The sequence below is a fragment of the Spironucleus salmonicida genome, chromosome 6 (genome assembly GCF_000497125.1).
Source record: "Spironucleus salmonicida strain ATCC 50377 chromosome 6, whole genome shotgun sequence".
Classification (NCBI taxonomy): domain Eukaryota; phylum Fornicata; order Diplomonadida; family Hexamitidae; genus Spironucleus; species Spironucleus salmonicida.
Genome location: NC_090601.1, coordinates 1317588 through 1344422, shown reverse-complemented (window position 1 = coordinate 1344422; position 26835 = coordinate 1317588). Strand labels below are relative to the sequence as shown.

Sequence of the window (26835 nt, the reverse complement as noted above, 5' to 3'; positions counted from 1 at the left end):
GGATAAAGCAACTTTAGAAAATTACAATGCATAAATACTAAACTACCTTTTTTGACAACAATACCGAAGAGCTAAATGAGAATAAGGCAGAAAAATTTCTAAAAATATTGTAAACATAGTGTACATTATTGCTTAACATTCTACCTTAGTAAAAATAGCTGAAAGAATTATATGATTTCGTTTAAGAGTTTAGTTGTAATAATGACACAAAAATTGTTTGGAATGTTGATATTTTGGGCGTAATTATGGAAATTATAAAGGGAAACTAAATCCTAATAGATTATGAGCAATTATATTCTCCTCCCACGGATTTAGAAAAATTATAAGATATTTATAACTGGATGAGATATAAAAGACATGTAATGTACTAATTAACCAGATAGTCAGTTGGTATATAATAGGATAAAGAACGGGACTTATAAAAAGTTTTACCAACAGAATTTATGTTACTCATCCTAGAATAAGTATCTAAACTCTATAAATCAAAGAAACATAAACATTAGAATATTAAAAGCTTAGGAGCAAGAAATGGTCTATTAAGCTCTTAGCTGTCGAGTATGGACGTTTCGAAATTGTTAACTTCTGGGACAACAAGGAGTTCTAGATATTTTGTTTCAGAACTTCATGGAACGCAAAAATGTATATAAAATTTTGAAAATTTATAACATAAATATTTCAGTAATTAAAAAGCAACAAACTTAATTATTGAATCTATAGTTAAATTTTAACTAGATTAATAAAGTGAGTTTTAAAACATTCAAAACTAACATGAAAATAGTATCGATATTTAATTCATGCTAAATGAATATGCAGCTGCATGTGATAATTTACAAGAAACATACATTAAGTTAATAGATAATAAAAAGTAGTAAAATCAGATATAAAATTTTCCTTCTTTATCATCTAGCTTAAATTTAATAGACTAAAATTAGTTTTAGAAACCTTAACGTAAAAATTTTCAGCTCGTTCCTAACACATATTCAGCTATAAATAGCATTAAATAAAATTCTTCTTTATAATCTATTTCCGAATTATAGGATGATGATTCATATGTAATTTAAGAAAAAAGACAAATTAGCTGTCATCCATCTTAAGATTTTGAAGATAATTTCACCATTTCTAAAGTAAACTTAAAATTACATGAGGTTATAGATAATCGCAGTAATGAAGAGATATAGCCATTAGTAAATAAAATGTAGAATATTGATCTATAGTTAAAGGATCTATTTATTAATACCTTCATAATTGATTATGATCATGATGATGTCTCCGATAATAATAGTATATAGGAAGAGCGTGCTGCGTTGCTGAACCTACCAGAGCAAGAGCGTGCTGCCCTCCTGAATCTACCAGAGGAAGAGCGTGCTGCCCCCCTGAACCTACCAGAGGAAGAGCGTGCTGCCCCCTGAACCTACCAGAGGAAGAGCGTGCTCCCCTGAACCTACCAGAGGAAGAGCGTGCTACCTTCCTGAACCTACCAGAGGAAGAGCGGTGCTACCTTCCTGAACCTACCAGAGGAAGAGCGTGCTGCCTCCTGAACCTACCAGAGGAAGAGCGTGCTACCTTCCTGAACCTACCAGAGGAAGAGCGTGCTGCCTCCTGAACCTACCAGAGGAAGAGCGTGCTGCCTCCTGAACCTACCAGAGGAAGAGCGTGCTGCCTTCCTGAACCTACCAGAGGAAGAGCGTGCTGCCCCCTGAACCTACCAGAGGAAGAGCGTGCTGCGTGCTGAACCTACCAGAGGAAGAGCGTGCTGCCTCCTGAACCTAACCTACCAGAGGAAGAGCGTGCTGCCGTTGCTGAACCTACCAGAGGAAGAGCGTGCTGCCTCCTGAACCTACCAGAGGAAGAGCGTGCTGCGTTGCTGAACCTACCAGAGGAAGAGGGTGCTACCTTCCTGAACCTACCAGAGGAAGAGCGTGCTGCGTTGCTGAACCTACCAGAGGAAGAGGGTGCTGCGTTGCTGAACCTACCAGAGGAAGAGCGTGCTGCGTTGCTGAACCTACCAGAGGAAGAGCGTGCTGCCCCCTGAACCTACCAGAGGAAGAGCGTGCTGCGTTGCTGAACCTACCAGAGCAAGAGCGTGCTGCGTTGCTGAACCTACCAGAGCAAGAGCGTGCTAACTTCCTGAACTTATCAGAGGAAGAGCGTGCTAACTTCCTGAACCTACCAGAGGAAGAGCGTGCTGCCCTCCTGAACCTACCAGAGGAAGAGCGTGCTAACTTCCTGAACTTATCAGAGCAAGAGCGTGCTGCGTTGCTGAACCTACCAGAGGAAGAGCGTGCTAACTTCCTGAACTTATCAGAGCAAGAGCGTGCTGCGTTGCTGAACCTACCAGAGGAAGAGCGTGCTGCGTTGCTGAACCTACCAGAGGAAGAGGGTGCTAACTTCCTGAACTTATCAGAGCAAGAGCGTGCTGCGTTGCTGAACCTACCAGAGGAAGAGCGTGCTAACTTCCTGAACTTATCAGAGCAAGAGCGTGCTGCGTTGCTGAACCTACCAGAGGAAGAGCGTGCTGCCCTCCTGAACCTACCAGAGGAAGAGCGTGCTAACTTCCTGAACTTATCAGAGCAAGAGCGTGCTGCGTTGCTGAACCTACCAGAGGAAGAGCGTGCTGCGTTGCTGAACCTACCAGAGCAAGAGCGTGCTGCGTTGCTGAACCTACCAGAGCAAGAGCGTGCTAACTTCCTGAACTTATCAGAGGAAGAGCGTGCTAACTTCCTGAACCTACCTGAGGAAGAGCGTGCTGCCCTCCTGAACCTACCAGAGGAAGAGCGTGCTAACTTCCTGAACTTATCAGAGCAAGAGCGTGCTGCGTTGCTGAACCTACCAGAGGAAGAGCGTGCTGCGTTGCTGAACCTACCAGAGGAAGAGGGTGCTAACTTCCTGAACTTATCAGAGCAAGAGCGTGCTGCCCTCCTGAACCTACCAGAGGAAGAGCGTGCTAACTTCCTGAACTTATCAGAGCAAGAGCGTGCTGCGTTGCTGAACCTACCAGAGGAAGAGCGTGCTGCGTTGCTGAACCTACCAGAGGAAGAGGGTGCTAACTTCCTGAACTTATCAGAGCAAGAGCGTGCTGCCCTCCTGAACCTACCAGAGGAAGAGCGTGCTAACTTCCTGAACTTATCAGAGCAAGAGCGTGCTGCGTTGCTGAACCTACCAGAGGAAGAGGGTGCTAACTTCCTGAACCTACCAGAGGAAGAGCGTGCTAACTTCCTGAACTTATCAGAGCAAGAGCGTGCTGCGTTGCTGAACCTACCAGAGGAAGAGCGTGCTGCGTTGCTGAACCTACCAGAGGAAGAGCGTGCTAACTTCCTGAACCTACCAGAGGAAGAGCGTGCTGCCCTCCTGAACCTACCAGAGGAAGAGCGTGCTAACTTCCTGAACTTATCAGAGCAAGAGCGTGCTGCGTTGCTGAACCTACCAGAGGAAGAGCGTGCTGCGTTGCTGAACTTATCAGAGCAAGAGCGTGCTGCGTTGCTGAACCTACCAGAGGAAGAGCGTGCTGCCCTCCTGAACCTACCAGAGGAAGAGCGTGCTGCGTTGCTGAACCTACCAGAGGAAGAGCGTGCTAACTTCCTGAACTTATCAGAGCAAGAGCGTGCTGCGTTGCTGAACCTACCAGAGGAAGAGCGTGCTGCCCTCCTGAACCTACCAGAGGAAGAGCGTGCTAACTTCCTGAACTTATCAGAGCAAGAGCGTGCTGCGTTGCTGAACCTACCAGAGGAAGAGCGTGCTGCGTTGCTGAACCTACCAGAGGAAGAGCGTGCTGCGTTGCTGAACCTACCAGAGGAAGAGCGTGCTGCGTTGCTGAACCTACCAGAGGAAGAGCGTGCTACCTTTCTGAAGCAAGTAACTACCCAAATAGTTAAAGACTCCAATTTAGATGAACTAAAATTAAGTAAAATATAATCACACAGCACAGATGTAATCCTATTGCAAACATAATAGAATAGGATCCTAAGATTGTCATAGCTTCTACCATTTCATAAAAGAATATAGAAACGCTTAAACTAACGTATGAAACCTGCAAATATTATCTAATCTTAACCAGAAATAAATATTGAACATATTTAAAATTAGCTCAATAATTTAAAATAAGAACTATCTTTTGTAAAATCATTATAAATATAGTAAATATAACCTTAATAATCACTGTAAAAATCCTTATAAACATCAAGAAATAAAATTAGTTATGATATTTTACGGTTAACAAACAAATAAGAGTAACTAGAAGCGGACAAACAATTTCTTCTATAATAAAATAATAAGAAATCTCACCAAAATGTTACTGTTGCAAGTATTATAGTAATTATTACAATAATGCTGGCATCACTACTTTGACACTTACATACTTAAAAGCAAACCACCATCTGATGAATTTCCTAATAATGTTGAAATTTTTGACCTCAATTCAAATACATCATGCCGTTATAAACTTGTTTACTACTAAAACCTGAGTGATTTACATTTTTCCTATGTTAATTCCTTTTCAAGATCAATAATATGCTTTTAAAGTTTAATTACTGATTATAATGCATCATATCTAGAAGATAAATCAAGAAAGTGATTCTATTTACTGGAATTTTCGACATCTATATTATTATATGATACCTAAATGGAACGATTATTGTTAATGATCTCATGTACCGTCATATCATCTGTTTAGATTTGATTATCAACCTGAACATTACTAACAGTATTTTTTAATGGTTTTAAGGGCTTTTTATTTTTAAGTTATTTCAATGCATCATTATAATCCTCCTACCATAATTATTACTCTAGTTACAATCTCTATACAGTTAAGGTAATTTCATTCACGGTCGCATTTGCTAACAACACATTAGTAGATTGTTAAGAATTAATGAATAAGAGATTATTTGTCATAGTTTATGATTTTTTAATTTTTAACTTTAAACCTAATAATTATTTTTATAGTGAAGCTTTCACCGTTTTAAATTATTTTTATAAACCGTTTAGATTTAACATCTATACATCATTTTATTTCTAAATCTCATTACTATTAACTTATAACAATTGAATATCTTATTATAATTTTAAATTTTATTATTAATATTTGTTAATATCTAATTATAATTCGGTTATTCCTATATACTTTTTTTCTGGCTCTTATAAAATACCATCTATACTATTTACGGCAATATATTCTGGTTTCAAATAAAGAAATTCATAAATATCTAATAATTATTCCTCTTCTAATTTTATTTAATCAATATATGCTAAGGATCTAATATAAATGTTGCTAATATTAAAACTAATATCTGTATTAAAATATGATCCTTGCTATTAGCTTATACTATCTTACTCATTAATATAATAATCACACTAATCTGAAGTTTAGATACCTATATTCACTAATTACAAATCAGTTATGTCATCCGTTTCGCACTGTAATACTCTTGAGTACTACAGATAGGTAGAACTGTTTTAATTTTGTGAGTGATTTGTTTAATATTAAGACCTAAGTTACATCAATTCCTTAAAAATTTCATTATATTGTATCGTTAAATTATCAAACTATTACTATAACATATTATTTTTATCTTAATATTATGCTTAGATAGTAAATTCAGGCAGTGGTTAACATATCTTCATTTCCGTCAATAAATCATTTAAACTAGGATCATTTAGATCTTTTATAGATTGCACTAACATAAAATCTAAATTTAGTTTAACTTCATCAAATTTTTATAAAAATAAATATATAACTTCATTAAACTAGTAGTTATCTATAAATTTTTAACATGATTCCAATTTTTTATAATAACGCTAAGTGATCTTCTGCGTAACTACTTTATTTTTTAATATATTTATATATGTTGGCTTTACTTATACTGTAATTTCAGATTCTTATATACTACGCTGCGTTAATGTATTATCTTGCATATCTTCCAATTTGACCAACTAAAATAAGAGATATTAAACAAACTCTAACAAATCGATATTTTAAATATCTTGTACTTATTAATTTGACCCCAATGATTAACTCATTAATTCCTTAAATATAGTTTTTTAATGATTACTGTTAAAATATGTCATACTAAATTACTACTTTTCAGGCTTATTATACAATTAATCAATTCCAGGATATATTTCTAGCTGTTGAATAGTTTAATTAATCAAAACTAATACTTTACTATACCAGATACCTCTTATTACATCAGTAATATTTTACTAATTAATGTAATTATACAATTCCATAATTTAATCTTATTTTGGTAGCATATTTAACATTAATTCACATTTTAGTTTCAATTACTAAGTGAACTCTATAATCTCGTCTTATGTAGTATCTGTTAAAAATGATTAATTATTATTCATTTCTGTTTATTATCTATCATATAATAGATAAAATACTTAATATAATTTTAAAATACAATGAAAACAAATATAATATGTACATTAGATAGGTATGTATATTTATTTAGTTACAATATAATAATTGATAATTTGTGACAGATAAAACTAATAGTATCATTTATTTTTTGCCCACTTTTCAACATTTTATTGAGCTTTTTAGCTCCTCTAGTATAAGTTTTGCCTTTATAATTACATCCTACCTAAATTGTAATCCTAATAGAACTATTTAGACTATTATAATAACTCTTGCTCGAAAGATACATTTTACATATTTACTTGCCTCTTTTCAAACCAGTAATAGTAGGGATCTATGTATTTAAAGTGAGACTTTCTTTATTCGTTGTTGTTAATTGCTTACCATTTTAGCGAATTATTTATGATTGCTGACATTAAAGAAATGAAAATATAATACTGATAATTTATATATCATATATAATTAATTTTAATACAGTATAATATTATTATATACGTATATTAATAAATATATTTCATTCTTAAAATGTAATCAAAGAAAAATCATTTAAAAAAGAAATAGTCATAACTATATTTAAATCCTCCGTAATATAATATGCCTAATATTACTTAAATTAAACCTCCTATCTTCAATAAATTCAATAAAACAATGTTACAACCTGGAAATACAAACGTATTTTTTACTGTTCTTGCTGCATCATTTCCATAATTCTTATATACATTAACAAATACTACATTATACTCTTTTACTGTGTTATATGCAGATTATTATTAAATTAACATTAATACACTTCAATTGGTTCAACATGCCGAAATATTAGTAATGTGTACTATGGGATTATTTTCATCAAAGTTTCATGATTTACTCACAATACCGAATTGTTATATATTAGGATCTATTATAGTTACAATTTTTAATGTCTCAATATTTTTCTGGAAAAATTTTGTTTATCTTATAATGATGAGATTATTTGCAGCAGTTGGATATACTTTAATGTATACATCAACAGCGCCAATGATGAACTTTCTAATAAAACCTGGTAAATTAGAAATTTCAATGGGTTCAGGTGATATATTTGTGCCCTTTGGAGCACTTATTGCATTAATGTTATCGACATTTACTGTATAGTATCACCCATTACTGGTATTCTTGCTTGCAGGTATTTTGGGAATAATTCATTCGCTATTTTTATTATTTTATTTACCTAGAACAGAAAAAAATCATAAAACATAATGTAATTTCATTGGAATTATTTTAGGATCTATTGGTATGAGCTTAATTGTTATAAATTTATCGTTTGTTGCAGTTGGAGTAGGAAATTGGATTGTAGAAATATTTTTGTTGATATTTGGAGTAGTTTTCTTAATATTATTTTTCATATACAACTATAAAGCTTAAGTTAAAAATTTTCCAAATTAAATATTTAACCGTAATTCTATAATTTTTATGCTACAAATATTGCTAATTACCATTAGTTATCAATCTATTAATTGGTTTACTCCCCTTTTATGGAGATTATATTTTAATCTAGATATTTTGTAATCGGGTATAATTTAAGGCGTAACATAATTTATCTCATGTTGTTTTTGTTTTTTATATCCTTTTATTTTAAAAAAAGTAACAAATAAGCGTGTAATGTAAACAGCTTCTTCGTTATAATTAATATTATTTATCATAATTCTTATTGCTATATAAAAATTTTAGAATATATACTTCATAGAATTGTTATATATTATGATCGAGCTTGTTAACGTGCAAATGATACTTTGCATCTAAATATTTAACACATTTACAGCCCCAAAGTAATACGCATTTATTACTGGAAGTATTGTAGCACTCAATTCAAAATTTGGTTGGTCTGCAGGAACTGCTATATTCACATCAATATTTAGATTAACTTCAAATAACTTAATTCTTTCTAGTTCATTAAGTATAGGTATCAGCTTAATTTGTTTGGTGATATTAATTGTGCTATCATTTTTTATGGGTACATTTAGTTGGGAGCGGGGAAGGCTAGGATTTAACGAACATGATGTACATCTTACACATTCGTATGATGAATTCACTGTATTAAGCTCTGAACTTAATGAAGAATTCAATGAAGTAACGTCAACAACAGATCGATAAAGTAATCGAGTCCCGTTTTAGCTGGATAATTTCTATTGATTTCATGTTAATATATTATTATATATTATTATATTATTATAGTATCCCGCCAAATATATGTCAATATAAAATTTTTAGGAAGGTCACCCTTTAACATCCCCTAGATCTTTATTAGCATGTAAAAGACTTGGTATTGATTAAATTGAACTTTAACCTCTTAAACTAGAGGAAATCTAATTTAGATTTAAGCATCTCCCTCCAAATTTTAGAAAAGAGGCCGAAAATGCTCTTGAAGAAGATAGGCAGGCAATTTTAATTGAATTAATAAGAGAACATACAAATATCATCAATAATGGGATTACACTTGCTGAAAAAGTAGCTTTTCCAGATCTTTCTACTTTTTGTAAAATCGCATCTGAAACTTCATTTACACCATCAGAATATCCAAAGACACAGTAAGATTTACGAGTCAAGAAATAAATTGATGAATTAAATTTTATTTCATAATCTTTAGACAAAACAACTAACAAAGATCTACGCCATTCTATGAATTGGGCATAGCTATAAAAGTAAAATTAAGAAATACGCGAAGAAAAAGCCTATTGCTTGCTATCTAAAACATAGACATATTTAGAGCGCTCTAGTTCGTTTAGATAATAGAAAAGGTAAAAGTTTGAAGATAAAATATTATCTTAATAATATAATGAAAAATCAGATTTTTTCTAAGAATAAAAACAATTAAACCTAGATAAATGGGATGTTCACATCTAAAGTTAAGCTTGTAAAGATGAATAATTTATTAATGCTAATGAAATGCATAAGTAGAGAATGCGTGAAGAATATGAAATCCAAGTAAAAGAGATGGAAAGAAAGAAAAAATTGTTACATGAAGACCGTGTTACAATGCGCTAATCCTAGTCGAAGGAAGCAGAAAAGCGTGTGTAATCAGTTTAAGTATAACATTAGTAATTACTTAAAAAGAAGGAAATGGAAACTAAATATCGATTTGAAAAATTAGAATAATTTTAACTACAAAACTCTCAAAAATAAAAATCTTAGTAAAATTAAAATCAACTATCTTTCACTGCATAAAAAGCTTTAAGAATGCGTTAAATTTAAGAAAATTTGTTATAGTAATAATAACAGAAAGAAAATAAATATTTATTATTTTAATAGCAATAACTTATAAAGGAATAATAACTACAATAACAGCAAAAAAACTTTCATTAGTAGAAGTCGTCATAAATGGAGATTTAAAATGAGCTCCGAAAACGACGAATGCAACGTATTTAGTAGAAAAAAGATTTTGGAAATTTTGTTAAATTTCAAAATGATAAGTTTGTTGAGTAATAAAGAATTGATCAGAGAAAAGCTGCTTAAGAGTACAAAAATTCAGTACTAAAAAAATCATATCAAAACGAACTCTCCCATGATAGAAGTATAGAAAAGTTACTAGATCAATAGGGAAACTTAAATAAATTTGTTAAAAAATCTAAATCTGCTAGTAAACAACCAGTAAAATATTGTAAACAAAAAGTTCTAGTAAATAATTATTTACTAGATCCCGAAGTCGTAAAAAAAGGATTTGTCGAGATAAAGAAGTAGGGTTGGACGGACGGATGGTATTGATACAAATATTAATTTTATTCTTGAAAAAATGAAATTATATTTCTATCGAATAATTAGTAATTTTTTAATTTGTTTATTGCTATATTAAATGTTGCTTTTATAGTCAATACTTAATAAGTGTTAAGAATATATATTATCATATTTTAAATTTACCTCACTATTAATTATTTTAGAATTTTTAATTATATTACATATAAATAATATGTAATATACTTTGAACTTCTTAGCAAAATTGGTAGTTAATAAATAATTTATTCAGCAAGTATATTAAATAAACTAAACTAAGCTATTATCTTTAAAATTAGATATTTAATACCTGATAATTTAATAAATATAAGCAGTTAGTATGATTATTATAAATTCAGTAAAATTATAATAACATGATTTTCAAAAGTTATTTAAAATTGAAAACGTTATTTTTATTCATTACTTAGTATTTAAGTAAGTTGAAATATAGGTGTATAGCTTAAGCAGTTAATATATAATACTAAAAACATGGTATTTTACCTTAATTGCATTATGTTAGTCATTCTTCTTTGGTTTTACTTAAGTACCAATCATACTATGATAAATTAATTAAAAAATTATATTAGACCAATTATAATTATTTTATTATATATAATATGGATAGTTATGATTATCAAAATTATGATTATAATAATGATTTTCTGATTTAATTAAAATCGACAATGAAAAATTAGTGCTTACTGACAGTTGCAACTCAAGAAAATTATCTCTTTATATTATAATTTAACACCATTTGTTAATCAGAATTCTCATCATATCTTTAAGCGATATATAACCCCAATTTTTATATCAGATACCAAAAAGCTTCAGTTTACTCCAATTTTACGTCCCCTTTATCTCATCATTTCCTTTTATCATATATATAATATGTTTTTCAAAAAATAAATATTATTATTATAATATTTAATTTAATCTAAATATTTCCCTTCTCTTTCCGCAAAATTTAACATGGAAGATCAGTTTGATGACCCCCGTGCTAACTGGATGCGTCCCCGCGTGGCAAGCTCGCTGAAGATTAAAGAGGACAAATTTATCAAATCTGCTTCCGAGAATGACCACACCGCAGTGTTAATGAATTTCTTCGAGTCTGAGGAGGTGCACACCGTATTCGTTTACGAGAATAAGTAGGGCGACCTCATTATCGCCGATAGGGCGCCAGAGGTCTTCCGCCGCAAAGCTATTTACTTCACCAAAGCTGCTGGCGTTGCCAGGCTCGAAAAGGACAAGCCTATCAAGGATTCACTGTTCTATGGCGATTACACGCCAAATGTTGTTCAAATGCTTCGTACGAAGCTCGATTACATGTACTTGCCCTTGCTCAAAGCTGAACAGTTCACGAAAGACTGGCCTGATATGCTTTATTAGGATGTTGTCAAGCAGTCTGACAAGTTCTCACAGGTTATTTACACAACTGAGGGTAAGATCCAGGGAAAATGCTTGCTGCCAATTCCTTCAGAAGCAGCTTCAATTTACTCGAAAATATGCGTTATTGCGTAAGAGTCAGAATCTGCAACTTTGTCTATTATTTCTTAGCTAGATAAGCAGTCAAGAGATTCAGCTCATGACGTAGAAGCAGTTGTTTTGGATTGGATAAAGTAGATTCGTGTTGTTATCAATACACAACCAGAGGATATCATTAAGGGATCACATCCTTTGCCAATGGAAGAAATTGATTTCTGGGTTCATAAAACTGACAATCTTAACTCAATTATCGACTAATTAAATACTGAGAAAGCCAAAGTTGTTATAGAAGTTTTGAAATCTATTGACTCTACCTATTACCCAGCTTTAATTAAAACTATTGAAGAAGTTCACTAGACTCTTGCTGAATGTAATTCAAACACTTAATTTTTGACTCCTTTGCGCCCATTATTCTAATAGTTATTAGATGAAGCTGATATCGCTGAAGCTAGCAACATTTTATAAGCTATTTTTAAGGCATTATACATTATTTGGTTCCATGCTCCATTTTATAATAGTTCTACTAGATATATATTTTTAATTAGATCTCTTTGCAACTTAATTATTAAATAGATGAGAACTATTTTAGAAGGTGAAAATATTCTTAAAAACGAGCCTTCTGATTCTTTAATTTTAGTTGAAAATGTTTCTAGATTAGCTGATGATTTCATCATTCTTTATAAGAAATATGCTGAAAAAGTTGTTGAAGATTGTCGTGAAATGGGAGATTAGTCTCAGGAAGATTCTAACGAAAGACAGAGAATTAGTCAAGCATTGATACAATTATAACATGAGTATATTGAAAAGCAATCAAAGAATAAGAAAAAGCAACTAGAAAAGATTGAAGCTGATCAGGCTGCCGATGCAGCTGCTGTTGAAGAAAAAGCAGAACCAGAAGAAACCAAAGAAGCTCCTGTTGAAGAAGCAGAGCCTTAGGAAGAAGAGAAAGTCTCAATTAATGCTTATAGAAGATATAAATTTAACAAAGGGTGCTGGCCAACACTTTCATTAGTGTTTAAACGCTTCGAAGCTTTTGTTGAAAGAATCAAAGATATTCACAGAGTCATTACTATTAATGCGTGTATGCAGAGATTAGAAAAGTTGGAGGTCGGCGGTGTTTAAGGTGATTCACTATCAAAGTAAATCTAACAAATTTTTGCTTTATATAACGCCAAAACTGCAATCTTTTTAGAGTCTACTTATGATCCAACCGATTTACAAATTGATATGTTCGAAGAAGATCATGCAAAATTTATTAAACATTATACTTCTTGGGAGAAGAGATTAGTTGCTGTTTTAGAAACTGGCATTGATTCTTCTATTACATTAGAATAGGCAATCACAGTTGTTGAATCATTTTCAGGTATATTACCTGAGGCTGTTCTTAAAAATGTAGTTTAAGCTAAATTTGGGCATTTTAATAACATGTTTTTAGCTTTGTTATAGAAGATATTCGATGAATTCACAACAAATAAAGATGACCCTCCTCTTGAGAAGAATTAACCACCTCTTTCAGGTGCAGTTATGTGGTCTAGAGTATTGCTGAATAAAACTAGAGTTCCTTACAAAAAACTTGATGCTTTGAATATTGCATATCTTGAACGTGCGGAAAGCATCGTGAAAGATGACAGATTTGAAATTAGTAGGTAGAAGTTCTTGGAAATCGTGTAAAAGCTCAAAGAGTATGAAATTGAACAACATTAACGATGGTTATCTGGCATTGACATGGTTTGTACTGAAAAGCTTGCAGAAAAGTTAATTATTAGAGTCTAGCCTAACTTAATTGAGTTTTAGAATGACGTTTATATAACTCCTGAAGGAATCACTAGAAATGACGAGTTAGATTTAATTAAATTAATTAAAACTAATTTCTCTATTGAACTTACGGATCTTATGGAAGAAACTAAGATTTTCAAGATTTTAGATATGGAAGTAAGTGAAGATGCTTTAGAAGTATTTGCTAAAGCTGATGCTTATCGTTAGACAAAGATTTAACTCGATGTTATATAAAATTAATATAATTTTGTATAGAAACAATTGGTATTTGTTGAGCGTCCACTTTTCTATCCTCAACTTTAATATATAGAGTCAATGTTAGTTGATGGTATTGATAAGTTAACATGGAAAGATTCAACTGCTGATATCAATATATTTTTAGATAAATTAAACTTACCACTGAACGTTTTATTCATGTAAGTTTCTACTCTGAAAGATAATATTAATTCTATTTAATAACTCCTTGTTGCCTGGTCTAAGATAGTTCTTGTTGATAAACCTGCAAAAGCTCCAGTATCTTTAGATAAGACCCCTGATACAATTTAAACTAAACTTAATTAAATAAAAGACACTCAATCTCAAAAAATTACAGAAGCAGTAGAAAATTCTAAGCAGGCCGTGTTTTTCACACCAACTGAAGAAAAGCCATCTTCAGAAGAAGAAACTAAGGTAATGGAACTCATTGGTTTTAATTCAGAGCAATTAGTTTAGTACTGGGATCTATATTTATTATGGTTAGCTGAATATATTTAATGTGGTCTTTTAGACATTGTCGTAACTAATGTTAAGTATTTACAAAAGTATATGGATGAGTCAGAAACAATTGAGCATAATGAATTGGATAATCTGTCGGCTATTATTAATGAAAGCTCATATCCTTTCATCGAAATCAATATGCTAATTCGCCATCCAGACTTATTCTTTGAACCATAAGTTTAATCTAATGCCACTAAATTAACATTAGAGTAAACATTATCTCAATGGATTGATTCTTTCTGCAATGTTGCTAAGTGTGTTCCTAATCCAACCTAATCCTGTACAGATGATAAGTTGAAATCTAGTAATGATTTCAGAGATTTCCATTTCAACATCATGAGAAACCCTAAATTTATTGCCGCAAAAGATAAACTTAAAAATAGAGTTATTAAACGCGCACATATGGCTGCTGATTAAGAATAAAACTATGAAAAGTATAAACCTGTTTATTAAACAGACAGGAAAGCTTATTTGTAAAGATTCCTTAAGGATGGTCCTAATGTCCCTCTTTCTGGAGAATATGATACTGAAGCAATGGCTGATAAAACATAACATATTGTTAGAACAATTGTAAAGTAAAATAGTCAGACATAGGAAGATAATGGAGAAGAAGGTAAAGAAGGGGAACAAAACCAAAAAACAGACAACGGTCCTACTGTTTAAACTATTGAAATGGAGCTTAAATATTATAGAATACCTGATATTTACGATTTTAATGATGCTATTGAAAAATATAGAAATATCAGAGAAGAAGTATCATAGAATGTGCCACTTACTGTTAGAATTGGATGGCTATAGATTAATGTTAGAAGTGCTAAGACCTCATTATTATAACTTGTAGATTCTTTCAAAGATCTTTTCACGAATCATTTAATAGCTTCAACAAACAGTAGACTTTAAAATTTATCTGCTTTCTGCAATAATGCTAAAGCTAAATTATAATCTGAAATCGTAGCCGGATAATCTTTAGAAGATGCTTTAATCATTTAAAAAGATATAAAAGATAACACGCTTATGTATGATACGATGTTTGAACCTATTAAAGAATTGATGCAGATGTTATAAAGACACAATATTTAATTTGCACCTGAAGTATCCTCTTTAGTTGAATCCTTACCAAAGGAATGGGAAAAAGTTAAATAAATATCTTATAATAAGAGAGAAGAACTAGCTCCATTAGTTTAAGAGGAAACATAAAAAACATTTGAGTCTGTTAAAGTTTTCTAGAACAAAGTTTGGGATTTCAAAGAGCACTTTAAATCGAAAGGTCCTTTCCTTAGAGATGTTGGTATAGATAGAGCCTATGAAATGCTTGATACTTGCTTAGTCGAATTAGGAGAGTTGCGTGATCAAGCTCTTTTCTTAACTGAAAAACAAAAACTATTTGATTCTTCATTTGCCAATGATAAAGAGATGGAAGAGATTAATCTTATTGCAAATCTTTAGAAAGAGTTAGTTTCTCTCAAGCTAATTTGGGATATTACTGATATGGTTGAGTCTCAATTAGGTTCATGGAATAATACTTTATTCAAGGATGTTGATGTAGAATATATGGAAGAGAATATGAAGAAGTTTGTAAAGGAAATCAGATCTGTTGACCGTATGTCTCGTGGTAACGATGCTTATGTCAAATTAGATAACTTAGTTAAGAATTTCTTGAAAACATTGCCACTTATCCAGAAATTACGCTCTCATGCTATGCGTGGCCGTCATTGGGAATAATTAAAAGAACTTACTAAAGTTTCATTTACTATTGATGACAAGTTTTAATTATCTGATTTAATCAAGCTTAATCTGCACGAACACTCAGACGCTGTTGAAGAAATCGTATCTAAAGCAGAAAAAGAACTTTCAATGGAAAAATAACTTACTGCATTAAACTAAGTTTGGAAAGACCTCAACTTCAATTTTATCCACCATGGAGATGTTAATTTGATTATTTTGACCTAGCCCATGTTAGAAGAGGACGCAGAATAAATAAAATCTGGTAAAGAACTTCTATATAATATTTAAGTTCCTGAAGAAGTAGCTGACCAGTTAGAATAAGATTAGCTTGCTGTCTAGAACATGGTCTCTAATAAATATGTTAAATTTTTCTACGACGAAGTAATGGACTGGCAAAAGAAATTAGCTCAAGTCGATTCTGTTATTTAGGTTTGGTCTGAAGTCTAACGTACTTGGAGCTATCTTTATCCTATATTCATTGGATCGTAGGATATCAGAGAGTAGCTACCTGAAGATTCTAAACGCTTTGAACAAATGAATGAATCTTGGATTGTTGCAATGAATTCTGCTGTTTGGATCTCAAATTGTATTGAATCAGCATAATAGGCTGGCCTGTAAGAAAATCTTGAGTAAATGTAAGAAAAATTATAAAAATGCGAAAAGGCTCTTGCCGACTATCTTGATACTAAACGTCGTTTATTCCCAAGATTCTATTTTGTTTCTTCTGTAGACTTGTTAGATATTCTGTCTAAAGGTTAACAGCCTAAATAGGTCGAACGCCATCTTTCAAAAATATTTGATAATATGCACGCCTTAAAATGGACTACTGATGATGCTCTTTGTAAAGAAGCGACTGCAATGGTTTCAGGAGAAAATGAAATTGTTTAATTGCATGCTAATTGCCTATGTGATGGTCCCGTAGAATCGTGGCTCAACAAATTAGTTGTATATATGATGGATACTTTGCGTAGTAGTCTTCTATCTTCTTTATAGTAATTCTAAGATATGGATAGAGAAAAATGGTTAGATGTTTATCCAGCATAAATTTGTTTGGTTGCATTGCAAAACTTTTGGACATCTGATACTGGAGCTGCTTTCGAGCGTCTGGAAGAAGGCAATGAACAGGCTCTTAAAGAGTACAATAAGAAGCAAAACGACGCCTTGCTTAATTTCATTACTATGACTTAGGGTGATTTAGATAAAAATATGCGTACCAAAATTGCTACTATTTGTACAATTGAAGTGCATTCAAAGGATATAGTTGCCGCATTAATCAGAGACAAGGTTGAGGTAATTTCTGCTTTTGCTTGGTAATCTTAGTTGAAATTCCGTTGGGATGAATAATAATAAGATTGTTATGTTAATATTTGTGACGCAGAATTCCTATATACTTACGAGTATTTAGGTTGCACTGCCAGATTAGTCGTTACAGCTCTTACAGATAGATGTTATATTACTCTTACACAATCACTACATTTGATACTTGGTGGTGCTCCTGCTGGGCCTGCTGGTACAGGTAAAACTGAGACAACTAAAGATTTGGGTAGAGCCTTAGGTCGTATGGTTTATGTTTTCAATTGCTCACCAGAAATGGACTATAGATCACTTGGTAATATATTTTACGGTCTTTCACTTTCTGGTTCATGGGGTTGCTTCGATGAATTCAATAGAATTGAAGTAGAGGTTTTGTCTGTCGTCGCTATGCAGGTTAAAACTGTCTTAGATGCTATTCGCGCAGATAAACAATATTTTACACTAGGAGATGAAGAAGAGCGTCCTGGTATGCCAAAGGCTAAGTTAAACAAATAAGTTGGTTATTTCATTACTATGAATCCTGGTTATGCCGGTCGTGCCGAATTACCGGATAACTTGAAAGCACTATTTAGAGGTGTTGCTATGGTGGTACCTGATTTCTGCTAAATTACAGAAATTATGCTTATTTCTAACGGTTTCATGGCTGCTAGAGAGCTAGCTAAAAAGTTTATCACTCTATACAATTTAAATAAGGAATTGCTGTCAAAATAAGACCATTATGATTGGGGTCTTAGAGCCATTATTGCTATTTGCCGTACTGCAGGTATGCTCAGAAGAACTATGATTGCGCCAATTAAGAAGAAGTGAGAGAAAATTTATCATTATAGCTTTTTAATTTCCCATATTATGTCACTGCACACACCTGCACCACTAAATACCCTAGTAGGCCACTCTCCACCATTAACATAGAAGCAATTACCCCACTTTCCTTACTGATTTAAAATGCTACTTATTTTTAATTTCTAGCTACTATCAATTCCCATAGCTCCTACATGTTCATAAAATGACTATTTAACTAGCATAGGTGCGTTAAAAGTGTACACTTCTCTAACGCCTAGTTTTTCAGCCAAGTATAACGCCGAAATAGCCCCAAAATGATGACCAGCAATTACTATTTCCAATCCGCCGAAGTTTGTTTCACATACTATCTATTAAACTAATTTTGCTCTATCTACAGCATACTTAGGTATGAAAGTTTGTTACTAACTGAATGTATAAATTCTATTACGTGAGAAACTATAACGTATCCAATCAAAGCCAGAAATAATCATTTTACTCAGTGAAAAAATTTAGAATGTTCTGGCACCAGCAAACGCTATTTGTAGCTACGTATCTGTTGCTCTTATATAAACTTTAGCTTTTTAAAGTTACTTCAATTGAGCTGTCGAAAATGGTAACTTATTATCAAAATGACTATTATTTGCACTAGAAACTATCTTACTAGCGATTAATAAGTTTTTACGCTAGTTTTGTGATGTCTATTCGAGATTAGTGTATTAGTTATACAATTAGTAGAAGTATGGAAAAGAAACAATAAATGAGAGGGCCGCGGTAACAGGAGTTATTAGCTGAGTGATAATTACTTGACCTGTATTTTACAGTTAGCATGGTAAAATGTTAGTGAAAATTACTTTGACTAATGCAATAGAGAATGCACCTGGAATAGCAAATATCCCTACTAGAAATTAGAGGATGCCGTATTTAACAGACTTACCATTTTATAATTTCTATTTGTAGCAAATAAAAAGATAAAGAAAAATGATAAGTATAACAAATGCAAATGATAAGTAATTTAGGATTGTTTTTAACACAGAGTCGTGAAATAAAGCACCAGAAATGAATAAGAAAAACAAGTTAATAAAATCTGCTACACTAACAGTTGCAAAGCTTATTAGGATAAAAATACTTGATATTATAATCTCATATTTTTCAGCAAAAAAAATTTAAAATATAAGTTTTTAAGTCTTGAAAAATTTAATATTTTAGAATGTAAATTCTCTTGAAAAATTAAAATTTATATAATCTAACATGAAAAACTACATAAATGTAGAGATTAATGCTGCTAATGATTTACTCGATGCAGGTGAGAATGAAGGGAATGTGAATTCTGTCCATGTACTAATAATAACAGGATCTAGATTTTTGACATAATTATAACCAGATATATAAATTATTAGAACCAAATTTAAAATACCTGCAATGACCAGCCCAAAAATTAAACATAACAGAAGAATAACTATTACAGCTTTGAAGCTAACAGACATTTCATTAAAATAGTGCTGATATACTAAACATGCACACGTTAGGATGAAAATAAGAATTTCCTAACCAGCATAAATAGTAAAATATTTAATTTCTTGATTATTGTTGACATCTAATTCCTATATTATTGACTATAAGATAATCATCCCAGCGGTAAGTAAGAAATTAATTGTTATACTAAATAGTATTTATCCTATTTAAACAAATTCTGTGAAAATATATTTTCTAGAGTAATATTTCAAATGGAAAGATATGAAAACTAATACTGCAAAAATAATATCAATTACGTTATTAGCAATGGTTTAATCTTTAAATTACAGGATAGATGGAAATATCGATATGACTAGAAAGCTGTATACAAACAAAAAATCTCCATGAGCATGATTAAAGACAATCAAAATGATGAATTGAATAATTTTAGTTTAAGAATATTCTACCTACTGTTTTTAGGATAATAAGTTATTAATATTTATTACAACTATACTAGAGACCAAAAACATAAAAATTAATATGTCTAGCGTTAATGATGAGTAGCTTAACCTTTAGCCTATTCTTAATTTTTAAGAAATTTCTGAATAATTCGTAAGAGATTATTCTAATTCCGAGATAACAAGTGGTTGATCAATATTCTAATCACTATTACAATTATTAGTCATTTTAAGTGATTTTTTATAATTATATATTAGGATATAATATTTCTAGATTAAGAAATTATTAATTAAGATATAGGTTATCTATCAAATATATGGGTTATATTCCTCCATATTTTATAAAGTTTGGACTGATAGATTAAAAATCAAGAATTATACCATTATTTAATGTATAAATTTCTATATAGTGTTCCAATTCTTTTTTAATAATAATTAAATTATTATCACAAATATCAGCAACATTTTATAGTATAATAATATTTCCATCTGCTGCTATTGCTTTTAATTTTTAAAGATAGTTTAAACATTAACTTTTTGTTCTAAGCATTCTATCGCTTTTAGGTAAATGTATATCTATATTTTGAAATATAAACATCCGTTTTAAGAACTGTCTTATAATTACACCATTTTACATTAAAGGAATGATTTAGTCTATATTATTGATTTCTATTTCTAGGCATTTAATGAAGTCAATAATCTTTTTGTAAGAAGGTGGCTAAATCAAGCCGAAATTTGTTGAAATACCTATTACTATATATAACAGTAAAATAACTGAAAACAAATCATGTTTCAGTATTTATTCCAGGTTTGGAACTTTTTTAATTCCTAGTTTAATTAAAAGATTTAAAACTCCTTGAATATTATTTTTACAATTAGCTATAGTTTATGGTTTTTCAATACTTATATTATAGCCAGATGATTATAAGATTTTCACATATATAGTCCCGTTTTGAGCAGTATTCTCTAAGAAATTCATTGAACTATTATACCTAGTATTAAAAAACTCTACCTTTTGGAAAATATCATTATTTTAATTTATAAATTCTAATTTATTTTCAATGTTCGTATCATTTATCTTTTTAATCACCCAGTTTGGAGTAAATTTATCAACTTTCTACTAGTTTTTACATATTAATGTTTAATTCACTTTAGTTTAAACTTGACTAGTTATCGCCGTTTAAACCTAGATTTTTTGAACTTTTTAAAGCAATTACTGTGCTAAATCCATAATTACATCAAAATTTTCAATGGATACTTCTGATGTGGATATATTCTATGATTCCAAAAATGATGAAACGCAGTTAAAATTAATTTTTCGTTCTTTCTCAGTTTTTGGGTTTAATATAAATTATAAATCTTATAAAAACTTGCTTATAATTATGCAAAATACAACACCAGATGACAATGAATTTGCAATAGCATGCTTTGTTACATTACAAAAATCCATATTTTATTTCCTCATATATTTAATCTCGTTGGGATTTAGAAAAACTTCAAGCAACTTTAATGTAGAAATCTATTTTGGTGTTAAATAATTATTTTAATCTCTACTTTGGGTAATTTATAAGGAGTTATAAACCTCCTAATCATAAAATTCTGTATCAAAAATTAACTTAGGTCCGAGTGGTTTTATAATCATTTAATAATATTCTAACTATTTTATATAATAATCGTATTTTCTTAAAACTCTATTAGAGACTATTTAATTAATTATATATTAAACTTAAGTATATCTGTAATAAATCAAATGGGAAGATATGAATTACGGAAAACTGTCGGATGGAAGACTGCAATGATTACTGCCCCCGCTTAATTTCTATATGCATTATCATCTGCACATGTTAATAATAATTTGCCCCTAATCGCTGCCTCTTTGGGAATTACCACTGCAATAGCCTCATGGATTATTAATATTGAATTACTAACGGTAGTTATTACAGCTACGATGACTGGAAAACTTGCGGATAAATTTGGAACACCAATTGTCTTTACTATAGGTACTATTTTGTTTGCAATTTGTAATATCATGTTCTTAATTCCATAGCTGGAAACATCTTTTGCCGGTGTACTAAGTTTAAGATTGGGAGCTTCTATTGGACTAGGTTTAGTATTGCCATCTTCAACACCTTTAGCATATATACTTATTTAGCCTAATAAACTCCCAACTGCAATTGCTATAATCAGTATCATGGTACCAGTCGGTATGATTTTTTCAGCATCTGTAGCTGGAGTGGTAGCATAAGCATCCAGTTGGCGTTATATGTTCGTTATAACTGGATGTGTCGCGATTATTTATGTTATTGCTTAAGTAAGTACTCTGCCTTATAAAGTACCAACTCGACACGCAAAAATAGATTTTATTGGAGTAATTTAGCTTTCCATTGGATTATCATTATTAATATTGTCTTTAACGGGTTTATCTGATCAATTTATTCCTTATTATGCTAGCTCAATATTATTGGTATTATCAATTGGAATTATTATATTTTTCTTTGTTTACAATAAAAAATGGTCTAAAAATCCTATTTTTGCACTAGAGGTATTCAATAAATCAACAATTTTGGTGGAACTTTTAATTCTACTTAACAATACTATATCTTTCTGTGAGAAATTTTATATGCCATATGTGTAAATGCGGTTAGTAAATTTGACTCCAGCAATATCAGGTATTGTTATAGCTGTAGCTGGATGTGGCTCATTTGTCTTTTCTCCTATTGGTAATTTGATGTTCAAAAAACTTATTACCAAGCGATCTATTTTAATAATTTATTCAGTATATATAGTTGTATTACTATTTAATGGGCTTCATGTTAGATATTTTTTAAATATACCACTATACGGAATACTAAATTTTATTGGTATGGGATTGTTTGTTGCTACAACAATTTGTCTAACCAATTATAATTTTTCAGCATCTCCACCAAAATATGCTAATTAAATTGGTGTCTTTAATTAAATTGTAACCAATACTGGACATTCTATAGGTGTATCAATAGCGGTATTAGTAAACAATCTTTTTTATGGAGACAATTCAGGAAAAGGCACATTAAGCGCCAAATCAGTTTTTTGGGTTTACATGTTTTCTGCATTTTTGGGAATAGGTGTAGTAAGTATAACTTTCTTTATGGGTGTTTTCCGGTTTGAACGAGGTACTAAAGGATTTACAGAACGCGATGTTCATAAGACAAGTACTTTTAATGAAAATTTGATGGGAGATACCGAAATTATCGAACTAGATTAGTTTTAATAAACATCTACTTAGTCAGAAGGTAAGTTTATTAAATTGTTCAGCGGGATGCAATTTTGAGATGAATTAATTTTTTAAAATATTCAATTTGCAATTACCGTTGCTAAAATAAGATACTTTTTTCATAATTAGTCTCGATATTTCTAGCATTCACTATCTAAACATCAAAAGTTAAATTTTTTAGTCAACTTATCGATTTGCATCTATTCTTCTCAATGCCTAAAAAAATCTTTCTATTGCCTTTATAATTTTATAACAATTATTCATTATTATATCTTAATAGATATATAAAATTCTTTCCGCCATGGAATATTTAAACTTGAACTAAATTGACTATTCTGGCGGAATTGCTACTAATGAACCAGATGGCGAGGGAGTAATGAAAATTGGAGACGGAACTACATATATTGGGTCATTTTAGTCAGGAAAATTTCACGGTGACGGCCAACTTGAGTTTCCGGAAGGCAAAATTGTCGGGAAATGGCACAATGGGGAACTGATGGAATACCAAGTTTTCTTCAAAGACGGCCTGCAATTTGAGGAGGAAAAGTGGGATTATATCACACCAAAGGACAGAAGATTTTACGAGGAAACAGTTGGCTCAGTTCCGGTTGCAGCGTCCAGGGTCAGAGTAGGACAGTTTAAGAAGGAAGAGGACTTCAGGGCACAGTGATTTGCTCATTTTTCACTCGGCTGGATAATTTTCAAAAGGTCTTGCAAGCCCACAACGCCATCCTTGTCCATATCGCTCTCATTGAAAAATTTTTGCACTTCCGAAAGAGAAAATTTTTCGCCCTTTTTCTCCAAAATAGAGACTAAATCTTGCAAAGTTATTGTTTTGTCAGTGCCGAATTTGTCGAGAAATTTCTCAATCTAATCTTGAAGGGATTCCATTTTTTTGATTATTGTAATGAATTATGAAATCGTCATTAATTCAGTTTTGATATGAGCAGTAAAATAGTGAGCGAGCTTAGGAGAAATTCCCAGTTCTTACAGTAATAATGGCAATTTTGTAGTTTCTGTAATAAGATATTCGTTGCAATGCTTTTTAAATACAGTTAAGGCTTTTTCTTCCATTAGATAAAATATAGATATATAATAATATAGTATAATACTCACTTTTCTTCAATAAACAAAATATCTTCTAGTTCGATATCATTAAAGTTAAGAGCGACGTGATGCTTTTATATAATAGTAGAACTCGATTATGGACGTGAATATATTACTCTCGATTTTCGCATCGATTACATCTCTTTTACATGTTCATATTTTATTTGCTATGTAAACTAGCTATCTTTAATTTATTCATTTTTATATATTTCATCTCTCTGTTAAATAATCTATGATAATATCAAACCAGGTTTATAAGTATCTACTATTTCATCAGATCTTTAGAAAGAATATAGCAAGGATTCATATTTCAAATCCTAAGATGAATTATTTTAATTCATAATTTCAGATGATTATTGATTGACTACTGACTTCTTTATCTATTCTTTTTATGAATCTTAGAATAATATTTTCCTACTATTTAACTGAGCTCTTTTATAAGAATCTTATACCATGTTTCTAAACTTCATTCAAAAATACTATAATATATTAATAAGTTATATTTATCTACACAAATTAGAATTATATCTCACTAGTTTAATTTTTCCTCTGAAGTTTACTTAGATAGATCAGCATTTTACTTCTTTAGAAGTTTTTCAAGAATACTTGAATTTTATACTATTTCCTTTTGCAATAAAGTTTCTTAAATTTATTAGGCTTCTTTCATTTAAAAGTCACAACCGTCAATTTTTTCAGTTAGTGAATTTATTAGTTGCGTTTAAGCTAATAATTCTGTTTTATATTATTCATTATCCATTATTATTTAATCAATATTTAATTTTTTCTTAGCACTTATGGCCTAAATAGTATTTTTTAATTCATTAATATTCTAGTTTTTTAATTTCAGTTCCTATTATAGATTCTCAAGTTTAGACGCGAATATAGACAGAATTTCATTTTTAGGCGACTATAGAATGAGAATTTATTTATTTAAATTGGAAATTTATTATTTATAGTAAATGATCGGGTGATCAGGAGGAAAAATTTCTGTTTACAACATCGGTTCTATGTTATCGCCTTCTTCCATAATAATTTCTTAACCATGATCGGAAAACGTAATATTTGCCTTATATTGAGAATTATAATGTTTTAATAAATTTAAAAATTTATCTTTATTTTAAGTTGTCATAAGTTTGTTTTTAAAGCTCTTAAGATCACTATTCATATATTTAAGACTATTTAAATATACTATTGTATCATAATGTTAATTAGAGCCTTATTAATTGAGCTTTTGAAGCTATCTAACCCGTTCGTTCCTTATCATTATTGAGGATAAGAGTTGTAATTTTTATTCACTTAGCTGAACTTATTATTATTAAAACGTATGTAACAATTACTATTCTTATACAAATAATATATTATATTACTATTAATTATGGATCACGTTCAGTAAATTTTTTTCGAGATTAAAATTAATTTTGAATTCCATTAAACTAGTAATATTATTTAACATATAATAATATGTTTAATTACAAGTAAATGTCTAGACAGATGTATCTGAATAAGTAAAAATAGGTCCTGGAAATTGAAGAAGAATCATCTACACAACAAATTAATCAACTTAAATTACCTAAATATAATCAGGCAAGCGTAGATCAAGTAAGACAGTATCTGGATCAATTTGACTGGGACAACATCAGGCTAAACGCTGAAAACGTCTCAGATTCATAGTTTTTGCTTCTTTATCCACATATACTTGCAAATCTCCATTTGGAAGAAACAACCTGGGCTCTTCTACGTTTTTCGTTTGCTAAGAATTTTTATGAAATCATGCCATAAGAACTTTCTAATTTGGTAAAAGCTATTAAAATATGCTATTTATCATCTTCTACAGTGATTCAGCGAAAGCTTCTGAAAATAATCAAAAATATAGGTTGGGATTCGCCATTTGATTTCAGATGTGCTCTGTTGACTGAGCAAAAAATCTAGGATATTTTGTTCATACCATGTGTCTACGAGGAGCATTTTGCTATTGCTAGGTTTCTGTTTTCAAAGGATTTTTCATATGATGTTGACGGCTTCTGTATGAAGCTGGAAACGGAGCTATCTGCAAGATCTTCGTTAACATTCAAGCGTAACACCGTCATTTACCTTTCAGAATTCATAAGATATTTGGGTGATAGCCATGTTTCAATGGTAAGCCAGATTTGCATGTAGTTTTTTGTTCCTGAAGAAATATTAAACAAGCGATTCCAAGCTGCTCTGATAGTGTTACTTTAAACTCTTGTAGGTAAGAATTAAATAAATAATTTTAAAGCATAACAGTTAGACCTGTGGCTAAAAAGGGTTATAGACAGTTCGATCGCCTGGAAAGTATATAAATTAGTCTAATAACTTTGTGAATAGTAGATTGATTTACGGGAGAGCTATATGGCATTAATTTAAAAAGTACATTGGCAAACTGATTCGTATGAGTTTGGAAATTTACTGTATACTGTATAGTGGATTATGGACTTAGACGTTGTGTATAACTAGGCGGTTTACGAATAGGTTATGCAAATAAATTAGTTTGAAATATGTGAAGACAATATAGTTAATTTTTAACTATAATCTATAGTGGAGAAGTTGATTTAGTTGGAATATGAATTTGATTGCGAGTTTTTGGAAAATATTCACGTAAAACTTTATGAGTGACT

The 26835-nt window shown here is 31.0% G+C and overlaps 12 protein-coding genes across 12 annotated transcripts; 7 read left to right on the top strand and 5 right to left on the bottom strand. All coding sequences in view use genetic code 6, as the record gives it.

The window, feature by feature from the left end:
- Positions 1-26: 26 nt before the first annotated feature.
- Positions 27-1409, top strand: SS50377_26419 (uncharacterized protein; the record flags this gene model as incomplete). The annotated part of the gene is made up of 1 exon (XM_067910227.1): positions 27-1409. The coding sequence occupies one exon, from the start codon at positions 27-29 to the stop codon at positions 1407-1409; it is 1383 nt and encodes a 460-aa protein (XP_067762983.1).
- A 2923-nt stretch (positions 1410-4332) lies between these two features.
- SS50377_26418 (uncharacterized protein) lies at positions 4333-6342 on the bottom strand (the record flags this gene model as incomplete). Its single annotated transcript, XM_067910226.1, has 1 exon — positions 4333-6342. One exon carries the CDS (start codon positions 6340-6342, stop codon positions 4333-4335), a length of 2010 nt encoding a protein of 669 aa, XP_067762982.1.
- Positions 6343-6880: 538 nt separating this feature from the next.
- On the top strand, positions 6881-8521 carry SS50377_26417 (Major facilitator superfamily protein; the record flags this gene model as incomplete). The annotated part of the gene is made up of 1 exon (XM_067910225.1): positions 6881-8521. One exon carries the CDS (start codon positions 6881-6883, stop codon positions 8519-8521), a length of 1641 nt encoding a protein of 546 aa, XP_067762981.1.
- Positions 8522-8578: 57 nt separating this feature from the next.
- Positions 8579-10090, top strand: SS50377_26416 (uncharacterized protein; the record flags this gene model as incomplete). Its single annotated transcript, XM_067910224.1, has 1 exon — positions 8579-10090. The coding sequence occupies one exon, from the start codon at positions 8579-8581 to the stop codon at positions 10088-10090; it is 1512 nt and encodes a 503-aa protein (XP_067762980.1).
- Positions 10091-11065: 975 nt separating this feature from the next.
- SS50377_26415 (Dynein heavy chain) lies at positions 11066-17956 on the top strand (the record flags this gene model as incomplete). The annotated part of the gene is made up of 1 exon (XM_067910223.1): positions 11066-17956. The coding sequence occupies one exon, from the start codon at positions 11066-11068 to the stop codon at positions 17954-17956; it is 6891 nt and encodes a 2296-aa protein (XP_067762979.1).
- Positions 17957-17967: 11 nt separating this feature from the next.
- On the bottom strand, positions 17968-20067 carry SS50377_26414 (Transmembrane domain-containing protein; the record flags this gene model as incomplete). Its single annotated transcript, XM_067910222.1, has 1 exon — positions 17968-20067. One exon carries the CDS (start codon positions 20065-20067, stop codon positions 17968-17970), a length of 2100 nt encoding a protein of 699 aa, XP_067762978.1.
- A 1522-nt stretch (positions 20068-21589) lies between these two features.
- Positions 21590-23149, top strand: SS50377_26413 (Major facilitator superfamily protein; the record flags this gene model as incomplete). Its single annotated transcript, XM_067910221.1, has 1 exon — positions 21590-23149. One exon carries the CDS (start codon positions 21590-21592, stop codon positions 23147-23149), a length of 1560 nt encoding a protein of 519 aa, XP_067762977.1.
- Positions 23150-23393: 244 nt separating this feature from the next.
- Positions 23394-23762, top strand: SS50377_26412 (Dynein-like protein; the record flags this gene model as incomplete). The annotated part of the gene is made up of 1 exon (XM_067910220.1): positions 23394-23762. The coding sequence occupies one exon, from the start codon at positions 23394-23396 to the stop codon at positions 23760-23762; it is 369 nt and encodes a 122-aa protein (XP_067762976.1).
- Positions 23763-23767: 5 nt separating this feature from the next.
- On the bottom strand, positions 23768-24166 carry SS50377_26411 (EF-hand domain pair-containing protein; the record flags this gene model as incomplete). The annotated part of the gene is made up of 1 exon (XM_067910219.1): positions 23768-24166. The coding sequence occupies one exon, from the start codon at positions 24164-24166 to the stop codon at positions 23768-23770; it is 399 nt and encodes a 132-aa protein (XP_067762975.1).
- Positions 24167-24204: 38 nt separating this feature from the next.
- SS50377_26410 (uncharacterized protein) lies at positions 24205-24669 on the bottom strand (the record flags this gene model as incomplete). Its single annotated transcript, XM_067910218.1, has 1 exon — positions 24205-24669. The coding sequence occupies one exon, from the start codon at positions 24667-24669 to the stop codon at positions 24205-24207; it is 465 nt and encodes a 154-aa protein (XP_067762974.1).
- Positions 24670-24728: 59 nt separating this feature from the next.
- SS50377_26409 (uncharacterized protein) lies at positions 24729-24956 on the bottom strand (the record flags this gene model as incomplete). The annotated part of the gene is made up of 1 exon (XM_067910217.1): positions 24729-24956. The coding sequence occupies one exon, from the start codon at positions 24954-24956 to the stop codon at positions 24729-24731; it is 228 nt and encodes a 75-aa protein (XP_067762973.1).
- A 704-nt stretch (positions 24957-25660) lies between these two features.
- SS50377_26408 (uncharacterized protein) lies at positions 25661-26833 on the top strand (the record flags this gene model as incomplete). The annotated part of the gene is made up of 1 exon (XM_067910216.1): positions 25661-26833. The coding sequence occupies one exon, from the start codon at positions 25661-25663 to the stop codon at positions 26831-26833; it is 1173 nt and encodes a 390-aa protein (XP_067762972.1).
- Positions 26834-26835: the final 2 nt, after the last annotated feature.